The following is a 17,917-nucleotide window of genomic DNA, read 5'->3' as shown; positions in this document are numbered from 1 at the left end:
TTCTTATAATAAGGAGTAAATTACATTAATTACTCTTAAAATTTTGTAAAATTATAAAAATTACACAAGTTTTCCTTACCTTTTTACTTATAAACTAACTTCTCTTATTTGTTTAAAAAATATTACATCGATAATTATTATATATTATACTGATTTCCTTAATTATTTGAAAAATATTAAATCATGTTCCTCCCTAAGGAAAGTTGCTATAAATGTTAAGACATAAAAACATATGTAATTTTACAAAACTTCAAAGATAATAATTAGTGTAATTTACTCTCGTAATATGTAGCTTTCTAATTTTGTTTGGAAAGGTTTATTTGAAGGATGAGGCTCGACTGCTTCTTGTTGTACCGCAGTGGCATAGATACTATCATGATGATGTTTGTTCATGGGAAATTTAATATTTAGGCCATATAGAACATTTTAACTCTTTATGTGTCAATAAGCTGCATTTTAATATTTTAACAGAATCATTTTAACTCTTTAACTCTTGTTTATTGTTATATCAATTTATCAATTTTATCATAATACTTTAATGGAATTGATTGATGATTAATTGAGAATGATTCAAGTATTTCTCGGTCTGTTTGAGGTTTCAGGTTAAATATATATAACTACATAATAAAAATACGTTTTTATTGTACTTACACGTGTCTTTATTGTGACATTAAGGGGTGTGACTCCCAACACAAAACAAAAACATGTATTCCTTAGATGACACTTGATTTAAGTGTTTTCTGATTTTATTTTTAAAGAAAACAGAAAATAATAATAAAATATGTTTGAAAATTGAAAATACATTATCTCTAATAATATTTTAAGAAATAGGCCTAAAATTGAAAATAAAAAATTAACGTTTTTAATATTTTCTGAACAAGTAAAAACATAGTGACACTTTAGAGTTTTATTTTTGATAAATATTTTTAAAATCTTGAAAATAAAAATTATTTTCAAAAATTGAAAAAAGAAAATAAATACTCAAGTTAAACGTTACCTTATATTAAGAATAGGTGTGCTCCCAATATACAATATTGGCACGAATTCACACCCCTTGCACCAGCTAATACATAAAAGAAAAATGTTTCCTATTTATATATTGCCTAAAACAAAAATGTGTTTCTGTGAAGAGTATTTTGATAAGAACAACTAAATAAAATCATAACGTGGAATGTGTACTTAATAATCAGGGGTGAGAATAACAAGTTATACAACTCCGTAGAATAACCCAAACTTCCTTTAAAAGGTGAACTAATAGATTAGTCCAATTTGTCAAAAAACAAGACTGATCCATAAGTCAAATTTATATTCTCACAATCTCACCCATGAACTTATGCCAGTGACGAAGGCAAGATTTTTCATCTATATCCTTAATCATTTATGAGAACCTGCATTTGCTGATAATATCTTTTTTTATTGGTTAATTAATTTACTAAACCCAGATATTTTTCCTACTGAAGACTGATGAGTGATGATAATGTATCCAAGCGCTACACTACTGCATCCTCTCACCTTTTTTTTAAAATCTTTTTTATTGCATCTTACCTTTTACTTTATTATACTAGATGATCATCACTAAAAGAAAGTTTTCATTTACCATCATTAATTATTTAATTAACTTTCGTTAGTATAATTTTTTTTGTTGAGTTCCGGGGGGGGGGGGGGGGTGTCAAATTGAAAAAACAAGGCTAAAAAATAAAATGAGACGTTTAAAACACAGGAAAGACAGCAATTTTAGGCAATGAAACCAAACCTGTGAGGTCTGAATATGAAATAAAAACTTAAACTATTGAAAACGAATCACAAATATGCCATGTCAAATGGATGTGAGAGAAAGTGTTGAAATATAAGTGACATAAGTTAGGGATATAAAAAAATTATGACAAAAAAAAGGGATATAAATCTCATGTATTTTTACACAAATAAATCACTGAAACTGAAAATCCATTTGCATACTCTCCTTGACGCTCTTGAACAAGAGTACGTACACAAAAAATTTAAACATTTTCGATGCCATAGCTTCTAAATGCTCCTAATTGCTTCAATGAATTAAGTTGATTCTCGTAGCTAGTTGTAGGCCCATATGGGATCTTAGGCCGGGCTAGTAGTACAATACAACTACCAAAAAATGGCCTTATTTAACTAACACCTAATGTCACGTGGATCAAGTTTTCAAGATTTGTTATAATTAAGTTTAAATGCTCTTTATACTAACCGGATAGTAATATACAAATTATAATGGTCCAAAATTAAATAAAAACAAAACTTAGATACTCCTTCCGTACCAGGATATATGACGTTTTAAAGATATTTTTAATTTTTCTTCTTCCAAAAATTAGAGTTTCATTCGGTCTATGTAATAAAAGTTTTCATTTAATATCAAGACAAATTAACTAGGTAAAACTCTCATTATGATAAGAAAAACAACATTAATATCAAAACATCACTCATAATTAATCATTAATCATATATGACAATCAGGTGTTGCCATGGTGGACACTCACGAGTTTTCCAAATACTAGTTGCTGCATCAAAAAAAGGATTGGTGGATACTAATTTTTGGGATGTAAACATTTGAAAAAGGTTTTAAAAAATAGATAAATTAAATATTAGTGTGGTTGCATGATTGGTTTTACGTGTAAGTAATCAGATAAATCTATTCCCCTACGCATTTAGTCTGCAGTCTGGATTATACTTCAGGCACTGTCAGCTTATATTTGATTTTTCTTTTTTACTTTTTAATAAAGTTTTAATAAAATAAGTAATTATTTTAAAAGGAAAAAGTTAAACGAATTGTGTAACTCTTCTTCCTCGCCTCCTAGTTATTCCATGCGCATAAGATACGTTGTTACTACTTAATTTAATTTATCTATTGTTGTTTGTGGTGTGTCGGATTGGGGAGTATCTAAATTTTGCTAACGTATAAAGAAGCCTCAATGGTTAGTTGTTTTTCTGCTATAACTTATAAGAATAATATATAATATCTTTTAAACATATTTTTTTTAATTTTCCTAATATTTTATCAAATGTTTAATATAAAACATAAATTATATTTAATATTTTATTTAATAATTAAGGAGATAAAGTATATTCTAGAAAATTTACATTATTTATGCCAAAATGCTTTAATTAGTTTGAATCTCTTGTCTTTTTATTTTATCAAGCAAAAATGTTAATAATTAATTTATTAGTTTTTATTAATGTGAGAATCGAAACTCATGACCTTTTTATTATTATTTTTAATCATTCAATGTTTTATATTTCCTATCTTGCCCTTTCGTAAGTGTTTGTTTATTAATTCATCTAATCCCAGAATTTAAGAGCAAGCCCTTCGAAATAAATAAAAAACTAAAAGCAAGGATAATTAACAATTTTAATGCAATGTACCAAAAGTATTCAAGTTTATTTTATGGCTAATAAAGTTGGTTCTTCTAGTTTTTTCTGATCCGATTTTGAGTATGCTTTACGCCGATATCTTATCCTTACCTGTCAGATATGTCAACATTATGCTTCCAGGTCATTGAAGATTGGATAAACTAGGTTTTTGGCTTATTATATATATATATATATATATATATATATATATATATATATATATATATATATATATATGAATTGATGATAATATCATAAATATATAATATTCACGTATTTTTTTAAATTAATTAAATTAAAGTTTATTGTATCTCTATTATTAAATATATTAACTTAGTAATATATTTTTAACAATTTTTAAGATATATTTTATTATTACTTAAATTTTATTAAAAAGTTATAAAATTGTAAATGAAGGTTTTTTTGGTGTAAAAATTGTAATGAAGTTATGAGACTCGTATAGTTTATAATTTTAGAAAAATTATTCAATAATATATATCAGAGTATAATATGTTTTTTTTTTCTTTAAAAGAAATAATATGGTATTAATTTCTTTAAAGTTTTGTTTTATTTTTGTTTCTCTAACTTTAAAATGCGATACTTTTGATCTCAAATATTATTTAAATTTCTTTATAGTTTACATTTTTGTTTTTAAACTACATGTTAAGGACTACAAGTCGTATATTTTCAAATAAAAGGACTAAAAATAAGACTAATAATTTTAGAGAAATTGAAATTGAATTAAAAAAATTGAAGAAAAACATATTTTATCTAATATACAACAAAAAGTATGTTGAAAATATGCTTTTTTAAGAGAATGTTGAAAAATGTGTTATTATCCTTACTATATGTTATTTAAAAAAAATACATGAGATAAGATAAATTCTATAGATTTTTTTTTTTTTTTGTGAAGGAGTGTTGTAAAACTTGTAAATAAAACTATATAGTATCATGGGGAGAGGGTTTGGAAAGGATCTAATCTACAAAAAATGTATAACTAGTTTGTTATTGACCGAAAATTAATAATTGGTGTGCAACAAAAATACATAAAGAGTATTGACAATAGTTAATCAACAGAGCTATTAGAAACTCCCTTACTCCCTTTTGTTAGGCTTGCCTAACGGCTGGGACAAGCCAACCTATAGTGGTGGATGTGTTTGGACAAACATTTCTTATAATTTCTTATATTTTATTGTTTTCTTTTTGTATATGTGTAAGAATCATAGAAGATGGTACTGAAAATTTATAATAATTCAAAAATTTATAATAATTAACACACTCTCAATTATATATTTTATTGTTTAAATAAAAAAAAAAACATAAAATTACTATTTGTAGTTTATAGTTTAGTATAGATTGAATGTTTTGAAACACGACAAATCAAACATACATATAATAGATATGACTTATAAATTTAGCATCATGTTTAATATGTAATTTTTTATTTAATTTAATTTTTCTTAATGTACAAATATTATATTATATTAATAGTTTGTGTTGTCATAATATATTTTAAAATATTTATTATTTTTGATAAAACAGTACCAATCATTTTAATAATTAACACTTTAAGTACATTATGCATAGCAATTTAAATTCTGTTATAAGTTTTTATGGCAATCCATTCTGCATGTCCTACTAATCCCACTTTTTAATCCTATTAGTTAAGCAATGTTTTTACTTTTTAGGAAGATAAGAAAGAATCTAGTGGGAAACGATGATGAACGAAATCCATAAAAGATAACTCTCTCATTGCTTAACGAAAACGCTCTAAAAAAAAGAGATATAGAAAAGAGAAAATTTTATTAATTCGAAAGAAATAGATAGTAGAACCATTTGAGCAAATAGGCTCTTAATTATAAAGTTATTATAGAAGTTGTTTGATATAAATTCTTTAATCAAGATTGTTTAATTATTAAAAAAATATTTTAAAATTAAAATGAGAGCTATTGAATGCGTAGAAAGATGAAACGTGATTCACTGAAAATAAGTTAATAACTTAAGTTGAGTTCGACTATTAAAGTAAATTAAAATTAGTAAATGTTCCTAAATCTTATTTAATAATAAAAATGTTCATTAAAAAAGAGTTAAAAATTCAAATTGATCGTTTATGTTGAAGATGCTCTAACACATATTCCTTTTAAATATGGTTAAAAACTTAAAATTTGTTGAATACATTAATGTTTAATTAAAAAAGCTGAACAAGATAATTAATACCAACCAAGTAGTACATTTCAATTTGATACCAATACTAAGACTAGAGGCCACAAAACAATGTCTACATTTTGTTTCCACACAAGATAAATAATAACAATAATTAAAAACACAACAATGAAAAAGGAATATTGAGACCGATAGACAGAAAACAAAAAAGAATCACATTTGTCCATCTGAGATCAAAGGATTATACAGGAATATCAATATTGGAGTTGATGAGGAACATGCATAGCCGTCGTCCTTTAATTTGACAAATTATTCATTGTCCACCCCTGCCAACAAAAAAGCATTGATTTTCACTTGTGAGTAGAAGGTCCACCTCTTTCACATGAAACAAAAAGGAAGGTCCACTTATTTTTACGGAAACTCAACAAAACACAAAGTAAATCTTAACCCTATCTATGGAACTATTTTTTTCTCCACATAATTAGTATCCTATTGAGATTGTAAATTTTATTATTTGGCTAAGTTACAACTTACTTCCAATTTATAATTAAATCCAAGAGGAAACACCTTCCCAAATCTCAACCCATCTTATGCCAAAATCCCGTCTCTTTATGTAAAACCAAAACTATTTCATGTTTAACGGATAATTAAAAAAATGAAAAAAATAATAATACCTCATAAATATCAAATTAATAAACAATGTACTTGGAGTTGGATCTTAAAAGAATAGACATCAAATAATAATTTAATATATAAAGAAACACATACTTCTAAGAAAAATCAAATAAGAAGAGTGAAAATTAAAGGGTACTTACAAAATTAAAATGATGAATATGATCTATCACTTGGTGATAGCATAGACAGCATAGATAATTCCAGGAATGTAGCCAAAAAGGGTAAGCACCAAACAGATCCAGAATTCTACCTGTAAATGGAGCATAGTACCAACAAATAATAATGAATTAAACGTACATACATATACAGAGTAGAAGCAATATAATTAACCAATTAATTAATTAATGAAGAAAATAAAAAAAAAAATAGAAAATTGAGACCTTGCAGCCATACTTGAGGAAGACACCAAGAGGAGGAAGGATGATGGCAAGGAGGATGTCGATGCAGGTAGCTGTGCTATCGTCGGCCATTTTCTCTTACCAACTGCGAATTTGCTTTGCTGCTGTTGAGGCTCGGAGTGATGCGATAATGACCAGTAAGGCACTGGATGGGGGTGCTTATTATATAGGCCATAAATTCAATACGTGAATAACATATCTCTATGGACCACCTGGCCTCTACATTTAATTTATCAATTAATTAATTAAAGTAAAATTATTTTTTTACCCATAAAAATAAAAAACATTATTAAAGAATTAATACTACTCATACAACTTGTTTAACCAATTAAATTAGACCTTTAATAAAGTAATGACTTATATTTTAACATTCACATTTACTTATTTAAATAATTAGGATTTTTAATATTGTAAAAAACTGAGAAATGTATAAATTACATTAAAAAAATTTCATGCAATCTACAAAATAAAGTGTTTATTATATTAATTTAATGAACCACTATAACTTTTCATATCCTAGTCTCATCATCAACCTCTAAACAAAAGCATCATCAACAATAATAAATGCTTTTAATTATTACATTGAAATATAAAAAATTAATTATTTAATAAATTTCTTAATTCTAGTGGTAATTTATAATTAATGCTTATATAATATTTAATAAAACATTAATTAAGGGGAAAATAATATTTAATAAAAAGTATTTATTAAATATAAAATATAAAAGGTGTGGGTACTAATAAGTTATTGATCCGGATAATATTAGACTTAAATTCCAATGTTATGGTATTGATGAATATTTCACATTATTATTATGATAAGAAAAAACATCTAATAAAAAATGTCTAAGTAATGTATTAGTTTCCCATCAATGTTATGATAATAATAAAATTTTAAAATATAAAAATTAATTTTTTGTTCTTAGGAATTAAAGATAAAAAAATTTACAATAATTCGTTCGCTTAACCTAACCTAAGTTAAATCCCTTTGACAATATGAAAACCATTTAACAAATACTTAGTTTTTTTAGTAATTACAACATTTAATGTTTAAGCCTAATAAATGCATTTAATTAATGCTTTTTCGTTGCAATAATGATAATGGGGTTTAATTAACTTATAACGTATACAGATTTAAACTTCAACATTATTACTATTAATTAATAGATGGAATTCAAAACATATTCTAAATATTATTAAATACTTAGATCGCTTATTCAAGCTTATCTTAAGAACTATTACTATTTAGTTATCCATCACCACTAATCACACCATTCTCATTGACACAAGAAGTTGTTCATGTGGCAACAAAGTCTTACATATGACAGGCCAGGCGTTACACCTTGAGACTCACACTCTTGACTGTAATTAAGAACAAATTCATCATCACCTAAGGACCACAACCCTAGAGGTGGTTGTTTATAACTACTCCTTGTGGCCACTTGAACCAGATATGTTATCTAACAATTAATGTTGCTACTCTATCAAACTCTAACTTAAGTATTGGAGTCTATGCAGGTACGCGTTTCCTATGTGGACCGAGAGCGCATGGAAGCTATGGATACACGAAATTGGACTTATTCTAAGAAGAATTGCATCGGCAATGTATAATCGATCGATCACTTAGAACAAAATCAATAAAAAAAAAATGTTAAAAATGTATTAATAAGACTATTATAATGCTCTAACACACATAGTATAGAAGTAGTAGTAACTAGCACGCGATTCCCTAGCCGCGTACCGTGTAAATGGTGTCTGGAATTATGATCATCATTTCATTCGAATATGGAACAATATTTATTTTAATAATGATAATTAAAAAACACTGTTGAAGCATGGAAAGTTAGCATTTGCAATGGATCAATCAAGGGACAACTCACTGTGTGACTAAAAGTTGAAGACCAAACGAAAAGTGAGAAAGACTTATGGTAGCATGTGGGAGCTACGCCATTTTCTTATTTATTTTATCCTTTTAGTTGTGTATCTGATTCTGATACGCTGATTATTAGGTTAACTTTCTTGTTAATTCTTTACGGTTATTTACATTGGTTATTAATTCACTGTATACACCTATATTATAGATTAAAATTTTAAAATATACAATTTAAATAGTGAAATTTTTACTTTCCTCGCTTTTTTTAAATAGTCGTTTTTTTGAGAGATTTAAATAGACATTTTCAACCTTCTCTTTTTTTCTCTTCTTTGAATGTACATTAAAAAAAACGTATAATAAAGAGAAAAAAAAAAGAAACATATTGTTGACGTAATAAGAAAAATGAAAGAGTACGTAATGTTATAAAAATTTATTATACAAATAATATAACTCTTACCATTCGAGAATGGGAGAAATTACTCATAACAATGGAAAACTTTCATGCATGTGTAAAAGCAATTGTACGTGAAAGTTAAGTATGAACTTAGAGTGTGACCAACTCTGAAGTTGATGATTCTCTGTAACTGTTTTCTTCTCTTGTAATATACCACCTTGTTCCTTCCTTTTCTCTACAACTTATCATATTTTTCTTTAGATTTTGTGGAGTTGGGGTTAAGCTAACCGCACATTCCATGTTAGAAACTGGCTCATCACGTGTGCCAGCTACTGCATATTCTTTTTCCGCACCACAATTGCATGGAGTAATCAAGGAACTTGTCCTCACATGTGAATGTGGACGGAGCCCTTTTTTTTTTTGGTTTGTTAGTACTTTAAAGGAGCTAAATTCTAAAATATTTTTATGAACAAGTTCAGTTGTAGAATAAAAAAAAAGCTTTATATGGTTCGAAAAAAAGGTAACAAATGGTTGTTTAATTTACCAGATTATGAAAAAAGCATTCAAATAATTTATTAATTTATAAGACTCATAAATACTAATTCTTAAATACTAAATTATTCGATCTTTCTATTATATACTAAAAAGTAAATCTAGAAAAACTTTTGCTTTCTAACAAGTTTTTGTATATATATTAAATTTTAGACTAAATTATAATTTTAGTCTTGTAACTTTTTAAATCGATGATTTCTATTTTTTTAATTATTAATTATAATATTTGATCCTCTTAATCTTATAAATTAGTAATTTTGGTTCATTCGTTAGATTATTCATTAATAATTGTGATGAGTAGAGTTAATAGGTTAGTTATAAAAAAAATTTCTACCAAAGTTAATTATAAATAAATTAAAAACCATTAATTATTAAAAAAAACTTATCTCAGGTGGACCTCACGTCACTATCCCTTGGGGTTGCTTCAAATTTGATTATCTCTGCATTACCAATACCAGGGCAAAACTTTCAAGTTTCAAGAAGAAAAAAAAAAAGTCCAGAAAAGAAAGGTAATAGTTATGCGAAGCGAACCTAACTCACTTTCTGAAGGCCTGGCCCAAAGGCCCAATGTTTTGGCTTTGGCTAGCAGTAGAAACCAAGTGTAGCTAACTAGCCATCTAGTCATGATTATTAGGAAACACTAATCTTAAGCACATTCTTTCCTCCTCCTCTTGTATGTAAAATGCGGGTCCATCCACCACACTCTCCTCCTCAACCAACGTTGTCACGTGGACCACGCTCATAACCCAACTCTCCCATTGCAACAAACCCTTCCAAGCCTTGACTTTTTTCAACCTCTTGCCAACCACACCCATATACCCAAACAAGGATGATAAAAAAATTATTTAATTTTTGAAAGTGATAATTAAGTGAATATCCTTTAGTAACACGACGGGAACTAAGTTATATGAGTAGGCAAAGGCAGCGTGAGTCATGCAAGGATGATGGAACACGAACGACAACAAAACAAAACAGTGAGTCACATCTCATCATCTAATCTATTAATACTATGATTCATGAAATGAAAGAAAAACCCGTCACGTGAATTTCACTAACGCACGTGAAATCCACGCCACAGGCAAATGGTCAGCGTTTCTCTTCATGAGTATAACGGTCTTGATTGGTCAATTTGAAGAGGTTCATTCATCCACAGTTCATGATGGGGTATATGCTCCATAAATAAAAGAATGGTCCACATTATAGGTGCCTAATCGCTTTGTGGCTGACCCAACCCAAGTGATCTATGTTTTCTCCATATAGTGTTTTTAGCTCCTGCATACTAGACCTCAAAAAATAAAAATAAAAAAAGAGTTAGGGATGGTACTTGCACTCAAATTTAGTGGGTATTTGAAAACTTATTTATGAGAGGAGAAGTATCAATTAAATTTTTATAGATCTTAATAAAATGTATTTTTTTTAAAAAAAATATACAGATGGGTGCAAATATATAGTAGTAGGAAAACAGGCACCTATTTATATTTGTCAGCATAGCGTACCTATTAAATAAATATTACATACAATGTACCCAAAAAATATATAAAAATACATTTTTATTTAAATATACATTAACTATACAAATATATGAAAGATCCATTTATTTCAAAAGTAATTTTTTATTATTATTACAACTATTTGATCTTAAAAAAATAAATGATAAAGGCGAACAATAATTCTGATTCTCTTGGAGTAATTCTCTTGGACGAAGGGAATTTTCTCATATATATATATATATATATATATATATATATATATATATATATATATATATATATATTGTATATGTATCACAAGTGCAAACCTACCTACCGGTTAAAAAATCTTTATATCTATTTATCCTTTTTCAGATAATGATATAATAAAGTTTCATACCAGTAATTCATGTAATATTTTAATCAGACTTTTATTTTGCTATTGTGAAAACCTCTTCTCAAAGGAAGAAATGCAAACAATCGAGAATAGGATGTCACTATTGCCGCTATAATTACAATGTCAAACGGCCAATGTGAAAACTCTTTTACAAGCCCAACAACAAAGGGAAGATCCGACCTTAAGGATTTTTTGGTAGAGTAGAGTAGAATTGAATGAAATTGATAAAAAAATATATTTAAATTAAAGTAGTGTAATGGAAATATAAGACCTATGTTATTTAAAAAAAAAATTTCTTTCAATTTTATTCTGTTCCTGGCAACCAAGTCAATGACTTTTTTTTCTTTTTCTTAACACCGATTTTTAAACCAAAACATTAATTATCATCCAAGCTCATAACCATACACAACAAAGGGGGTCACTTTGTCCCAACAGGTATCGATATGATGGTGCTGCGGTACATCATACAACATAACAACACTCACACACAACACACCACCACAAAGTACTATTAATGCCAACCCTTATCAGATCTTGCATGGACAACAAATTCAAAGAGCGGAAAAGAATATGATGATGATATTCCTTTCTTCCAAGTACGCAGAACAGGGACGCGACACTGCTCATCTCATCATGGTCTTGCACACTTAAAACATGCGTGTGCTTCACTCGCTCAAGACTCAAGAGGGGTGTGGCTCCTTCACCTTTGTTGAAGGTGACCGTTGGATTTGTATGAGATTGCACAAAAGATAATGGACCCCACACCAACTTAACCACTGCAAATGCAATCACTTGATTAACCATAGTTAGAAAAAAAAACCCTGAATCTATTCCATTTCTCTTTCTTCTGTTACATGTTACATGTGTCTCCTGTTCTGTATGCTTTCCTCTGCAACTTCTTCGCCGCCTTCCATATCCCTTCCCATTCTGAAATTTTGAGGTTTCTCTTTGTTCGAGCCGTGACTCGGTCTCTGAAGACTCATGTTAACTACCAAGGTGGAACTGCGAATACATCATCACTCAAACGCTGTTTATTGCATATTTGCGTTAACAAAATTTTTTGGTCACGAAATTTTGTTTCTTTTTGGATTCCCTCTTATGGGTTTTGCGCTTTTTGGTTATTTGCATGGTTTTTCCCTTGATCTCAACCTTGAATCAGTGTCACTGTGGTGTGGTCCATATTAGAAATATATTATAACTTGGGTGTATTTTGAGCTGAATGCTGATTGGACAACTATAAGACCGAATCATTTTCAAAGTCTTGAGGTCATTACTTTACTTGGCAGGGTTAATTTGTTAATGATATATCAGTTATTAAAGAATTGGTTTGACCCTGATGCTCTTTGTTATTAATTTAATTAGTTTTGTGTTACAGTATACTTTCCTAATGAGGACTAAAAATAAAATTTTCATGTTCCACGAATAATATTTTATTACTGTTACCATCTTATCTTTCTCCTCCAATATTCAAATCAAACAGTGCAGTGGGGCTAGCGGCAGGTTTCCGTGTTTGGGCTGTCAAAGGTGGTTCGCACTTCGCAGTTAACATTGTATTTTTGTCGGATGCAACGACAATAGTAGTGGTTGAGTTTTATTTTCTTTTGTTATGAGAGTGTTTCTTTACATTGATTCATCATGCCTCTGCATGAGTTATACCGTGTGGCTAAAGGGAAGCTTGATCCTATAGAGATGAACAACAACACATGTGCAGTTGATCAATCTTCTGTGTAAGTTCGATAGCATGTTTTTGTTAATCCCATTTGATTTGATCTTTGTTCTATTTCTCTGACTGTTTCCTCTTTTATTTTTTTTACCCTACTTTTGTGGCAGACCCAATAATGATTTGCTTGAGTTGGTTTGGGAAAAGGGCCAGATTTCAGTGCAGGGTCAGTTCAGTAGAGCTAGAGTGAGCCCAAATTGTAAAACTTTGCCATCTCACTGCTTACCATCTCACACTCCAATAGGATATGCTAATAATGCTATTTCTACCAATACAAGGATGGGGAAGTGTGGGAATTTAGGTGTTGAATTGAATGAAATTAGAAGGCTTGTCCCTTCAGGTGAAGTGGATTTGAGTGAAGAAGAGGAAGACATGGTGATGCCTTGGTTCAATTATGGAATGGAAGACTCTTTGCAACACGGATATAGTACTGATTTTTTCCATGAACCATCATCATATGGGGTCACCATGAATGAGCTTTCAGCATCAAATAATTTTTCTTTGCTAGATAGAAGAAATAATTGTACTAAGATATTTAGGGACACTCATAAACACTCTTCATATGCACCTGTTAGATCCAGCGTAGCAGATATAGCTGAAAACAATGCAAATAATGTTCCATCTGGCTCAAGTGGTTTTTCTAGCTTAAAGATGGAGAGGCAAGGTCCAGTTATGTGTAGCAGTAGTTCCACCATGATGAATTTTTCCCATTTTGCAAAACCTGCTGCTATTGTCAAAGCTAACATTGAGAACATTGGCTTGGCATCAAGATCAGGAAATGAGGGAATACAGATAAAAAGTGCTGCTGCAACTGTGACCAATCCTGCTGAATCAACAAAAGTTGAATTAAGTGGAGAGTGTCCAAAGAAACCAGCCACACACAATCAAGATCAAGATGTCACTGTTTCTACAAAGTGTGACCCTTCTTGCAAAGATGTGTCCAAGGTTGATCAAAATCAAACTTCAAATCTAGTTGTTGGGGAAAGTGTGAATAAAGGACACGAAGCTGTTGAAAAAGGAGTGGAGCTAGCTGTGGTCTCTTCCTCTGTTTGCTCTGGCAATGGTCCAGAGAGGGGTTCGGAGGATCCAAATCAAAATTTGAAGCGAAAAAGTAAAGACACTGAGGACTTTGAGAGCCAAAGTGAAGTTAGTGTGTTAAGACTTACCCTGTCTTTTATGTTAAATTGTTTTCTTATTTGTTTTATAGTGCAACCTTTGTTTTTAGGATGTTGAGGAAGAATCAGTTGGTGTCAACAAGGAAGTTCCTGCACGACGAAATGGAGCCAAGAAAAGCCGTTCAGCCGAAGTGCATAATCTATCTGAAAGGGTGAGCAAGAATCAGTGTTGTGTTTATTAAATTACAACAAATGTTCCTTATTAAGTGCGTGTTAAGTATATTGTTTCTACTTTTTCTGATGTATACGATAATAAAATTTTGGGATTTATTTATGCAGAGACGAAGAGACCGGATCAATGAGAAGATGCGTGCGTTACAGGAACTTATACCAAATTGCAATAAGGTTGACCTTTGCTTAATTTCTCGTTTATGCTTTGGTACACTTTGGAAAGTTTTTAACATTGTAGTATGTTGGTTATCACTGAGGATTGAAGCTTCAATTGAATATATTATGGTTTGTTTAATTTGATGGAACGTAAAATGTTATTATCAAATCATTGGTGCTTCTTGTAGAGCTGTCAAAAAAGTCATACTGTCATTTTTAAATGTTTTGCTTGATTTTTTTCCTTCTATGTTAGAGTTTGAGCTTCTGTTTAATAATTAATAATGAAAGATATGTAGATGCAAGTAGAGTTTGTCCATCTTCCATGAATCTAGTTTTATTGTGCTATGCGTAGGATTCATGATTATTTGAAATTATTGTGGAAATATTGTTTTTTTTTATTATTGTTATGGATTTTTTTTCTGTCTTAACATGGAAACCAACCCTTACACCACAAGATAGAGATTTCAAAATAGTTATATAAACACTAGAATTCGAGGCCCAAACAGTATATAGAAAGAAGGTCATTTCAACACTCAATCAGCTATATTTCAATCTCAGTATAGTGATTTTGAGACTGGTAAACATGAAACATCCTTGAGAAGATCAAATTTCAAATTGGCCAAATAGATAGTGCAAATCATTTGGCCTTTGTTAAACGAGAATTTTACGAATAGGTAAAGGGATTGTAATATGATTAATGAAGGAAACAGAGAATCATGTTAATTAATAAAGAAAATAAAGGGACATATGAGATAAATAAAGGGTGAAAAAATTGAAAGAATTATGTTAATCAATAGTTGGTATATTTAACATAATTAATATTTATGTAAATAGAAAAAGTCATAAGATGAAGAGATTTTTTTTTTTTGCAAATACATTTAACTATTTTTTATAAACTAATACTCCCTCCAATCCTAACAAAAGATAGTGTATTATTTTTTTTATAAAAAGACTGGAGGGAGTATTATTTATTAAATAATCAATAACTCTGTTTTCCATTTTTAAAAATATTATTAACGTGTAAAAATATTTTTTATAGACCAAATGCAAAGATTTTTCCCTCTTTAATTAGGCTTTAGCTAGCCTTGACTTAAGCAATATACATGTCAATACTAAAGTTTAGCTTTTGTTTATAGGGTTTCAAATTTCAATTCTCAACTTGAATAGTAATAAAGATAACAGAAGTTCAGTTTAATCCCTTGAATGTAATTAGTGAAAAAACAAGTGCCACATCCTTGAAGTAATTAATCCTTTTCACTTAAAGAAAAAGTTTTTAATTATTTATGTTAAACAGGTAGCACAATTTATTTGGTTAATTAATTAACTTTGATACCATAATCGAAGTTAAATTCTATTTTTCTACTCGATTTCTCATTTATTTTGGTTTTTCTGATTTCATGTGCATTAGGCGGATAAAGCTTCAATGTTGGATGAGGCGATAGAGTATCTCAAAACACTTCAACTCCAACTTCAAGTACTCTTTTTCCCTCTCCCCCTTTCCATTGATCCTTTGATTTTAATTTTTCAAAATATGTATGCATTGTAAGGTGAGATTAATTGTTTCCATCTTTTTACATAGATTATGTCAATGGGAACTAGTTTATGTATGCCTGCAATGATGTTACATCCGGGAATGCAACACATGCATGCACCACATATGGGTCCTTTTTCACCTATAGGTGTTGGCATGCAAATGAGGTTAGGAGTGGGTTGTGGAATGGGCATGCCTGATGCTAATGATATTGAGTCCTCTAGATTTATTCAAGTGCCCCAAATGCAAGGAACTCATCATCCTAGTCAGGGTCACCCCATTCCAATGCCACATGCTCCCATCTTTTCTTTCCCAGGAGAACCTTTTATCAACCCATCAACTTTAGGACTTGTGGAAACTGTGGATAAGGCTTCTTCAGCCTTTGGCTTAATTAAGGATCAGATTCCACAACTTGCACAGAACACCAACAACGGTTGTAATTCAACAAATCAGATGTCAACAGTACAGGTTTGTTTGCTAACAAACTCTTGAAATTTTGTAGACATATATATTGGTTAAGGTTTAGTATAATCATATTCATGACAGTAAGTCTATTTATTACAACAAATGTGGAATTGAAAGGATATGACCTTTTTTGAGTTTGCTAAACATTTAATTGAAAATTTAGTTTCTATGATCATTTTTTTTAAGTCAGGAATGCTGATGTTTGTGTGTCCATTTTTGTTATGCTAGTGTGAAGCAACCATTGGTGGATTTGAACACTCAATTTTGGTACTTAATAGTGGTCATGCAACTTCGGTAAATGACAGAGGAGCTATTAATCCCAGTACAGAAGATAACCCTTATCATTGATAAATCTAGCAAGTATTACTAGATGCTCGTGATAAATATACGTGTTTATTTTGACGTTTTACTTATTATTAAAAAAGGAGTGTTATATTTGAACAACTTAATCATTCAGCTGTACTTGTAGGTTACTTATGATTAATGCATTGACTATGGCTAATAAATTTTTATCTCTTGCTTCTCATCTTGAAAGTTCAATCTAGAGTTTTACAGAGAATACTTAAAAGCATTGAGATTGGGCCGTCAAAATAATCATTGGTATTCCTTTTTTGGGACTAATAAAGCAAATATTTGGAGACAACACTTATATTTGTACATTCACTTTAGAGACTTATTCAATCAATATCATAAAATTGTTTGGGTTAATTAACTGAGTACATAATACGTACTGATTGTGTAGAGAGTTTTATAATATTACAAACTATATATGATATTTTGAGTTTTATAATTACTATTTTAAAAACAACATTTTTTAACTGATTGATAGTATAATTTTTTTATACTGTAAAGAAATTAAATTCTAATTAATGGTATATCTGTCTATTATTACCGACATTAGCATATTAAAGCAACAAAAAAAGTGGTAATACACCACGACAACGAGATTAAGACACTTGTGCCAGGGTGGTGAAGCTATACAGATTATTATAGTAATCCGTGTTATATTGGATTAATTTTCTTTTTCTTTTTTATCCTGTATCAGAAATTAATTAATGTCGTAGACTAATTTTACTTGAAAAAAATTTAGATATAAAGAAAATTTAAGATGACTTTTTTATTAGACTTATTTCTCACGTTTAAACACAATAGAATTTTACATTATTTCGTCAATAATAAGTTTCGTTACATAGGTTTTTAGAAGTCGAAAAGATTATCTTTTATTTTATTTTTTATTTTAAAATTTGTGTTATATTTATTCCCGGTAACAGGCATCAGCCAAAAAAGAGTGAATTGGTTGATCACAGATATAAAATTTAAATTTGAGAACTATATATATTTTGATGCCTTCAAACTATACACTTTGTAGAATAAGTATAAATGTTGTAAGTTACTCGAGAATA

General features: G+C 29.3%; 2 protein-coding genes across 2 annotated transcripts; one reads left to right on the top strand and one right to left on the bottom strand.

Annotated features, from left to right (window-relative positions):
• Window positions 1–5,585: 5,585 nt before the first annotated feature.
• LOC100792684 (hydrophobic protein RCI2B) lies at window positions 5,586–6,755 on the bottom strand. The gene is made up of 3 exons (XM_003554548.4): window positions 6,594–6,755; window positions 6,354–6,463; window positions 5,586–5,864 (listed from the first exon to the last, which is right to left on the bottom strand). Exons 1-2 carry the CDS (start codon window positions 6,681–6,683, stop codon window positions 6,380–6,382), a joined length of 174 nt encoding a protein of 57 aa, XP_003554596.1. The 5' UTR covers window positions 6,684–6,755; the 3' UTR covers window positions 5,586–5,864; window positions 6,354–6,379.
• A 5,132-nt stretch (window positions 6,756–11,887) lies between these two features.
• Window positions 11,888–17,040, top strand: LOC102659557 (transcription factor PIF3). Its single transcript, XM_006604716.4, has 8 exons — window positions 11,888–12,292; window positions 12,777–13,023; window positions 13,127–14,162; window positions 14,242–14,343; window positions 14,471–14,536; window positions 15,927–15,992; window positions 16,098–16,517; window positions 16,743–17,040. Exons 2-8 carry the CDS (start codon window positions 12,932–12,934, stop codon window positions 16,860–16,862), a joined length of 1,902 nt encoding a protein of 633 aa, XP_006604779.1. The 5' UTR covers window positions 11,888–12,292; window positions 12,777–12,931; the 3' UTR covers window positions 16,863–17,040.
• Window positions 17,041–17,917: the final 877 nt, after the last annotated feature.

Source organism: Glycine max, chromosome 19 (genome assembly GCF_000004515.6).
Source record: "Glycine max cultivar Williams 82 chromosome 19, Glycine_max_v4.0, whole genome shotgun sequence".
Classification (NCBI taxonomy): domain Eukaryota; kingdom Viridiplantae; phylum Streptophyta; class Magnoliopsida; order Fabales; family Fabaceae; genus Glycine; species Glycine max.
The sequence above is the reverse complement of the archived record's forward strand: the minus strand, read 5'-3'. Positions and strand labels throughout refer to the sequence as shown.

Bases quoted from the DNA above. Each gene is read 5' to 3' on its own strand.
- LOC100792684 (XM_003554548.4), bottom strand. From the start codon at position 6,683: ATGGCCGACGATAGCACAGCTACCTGCATCGACATCCTCCTTGCCATC. The intron at 6,464-6,593 runs GTCTCAATTTTC...CTCCATTTACAG, and splicing joins TCCTCAAGTATGGCTGCAAG to GTAGAATTCTGGATCTGTTT.
- LOC102659557 (XM_006604716.4), top strand. From the start codon at position 12,932: ATGCCTCTGCATGAGTTATACCGTGTGGCTAAAGGGAAGCTTGATCCT. The intron at 13,024-13,126 runs GTAAGTTCGATA...CTTTTGTGGCAG, and splicing joins GCAGTTGATCAATCTTCTGT to ACCCAATAATGATTTGCTTG. The intron at 15,993-16,097 runs GTACTCTTTTTC...CTTTTTACATAG, and splicing joins CACTTCAACTCCAACTTCAA to ATTATGTCAATGGGAACTAG.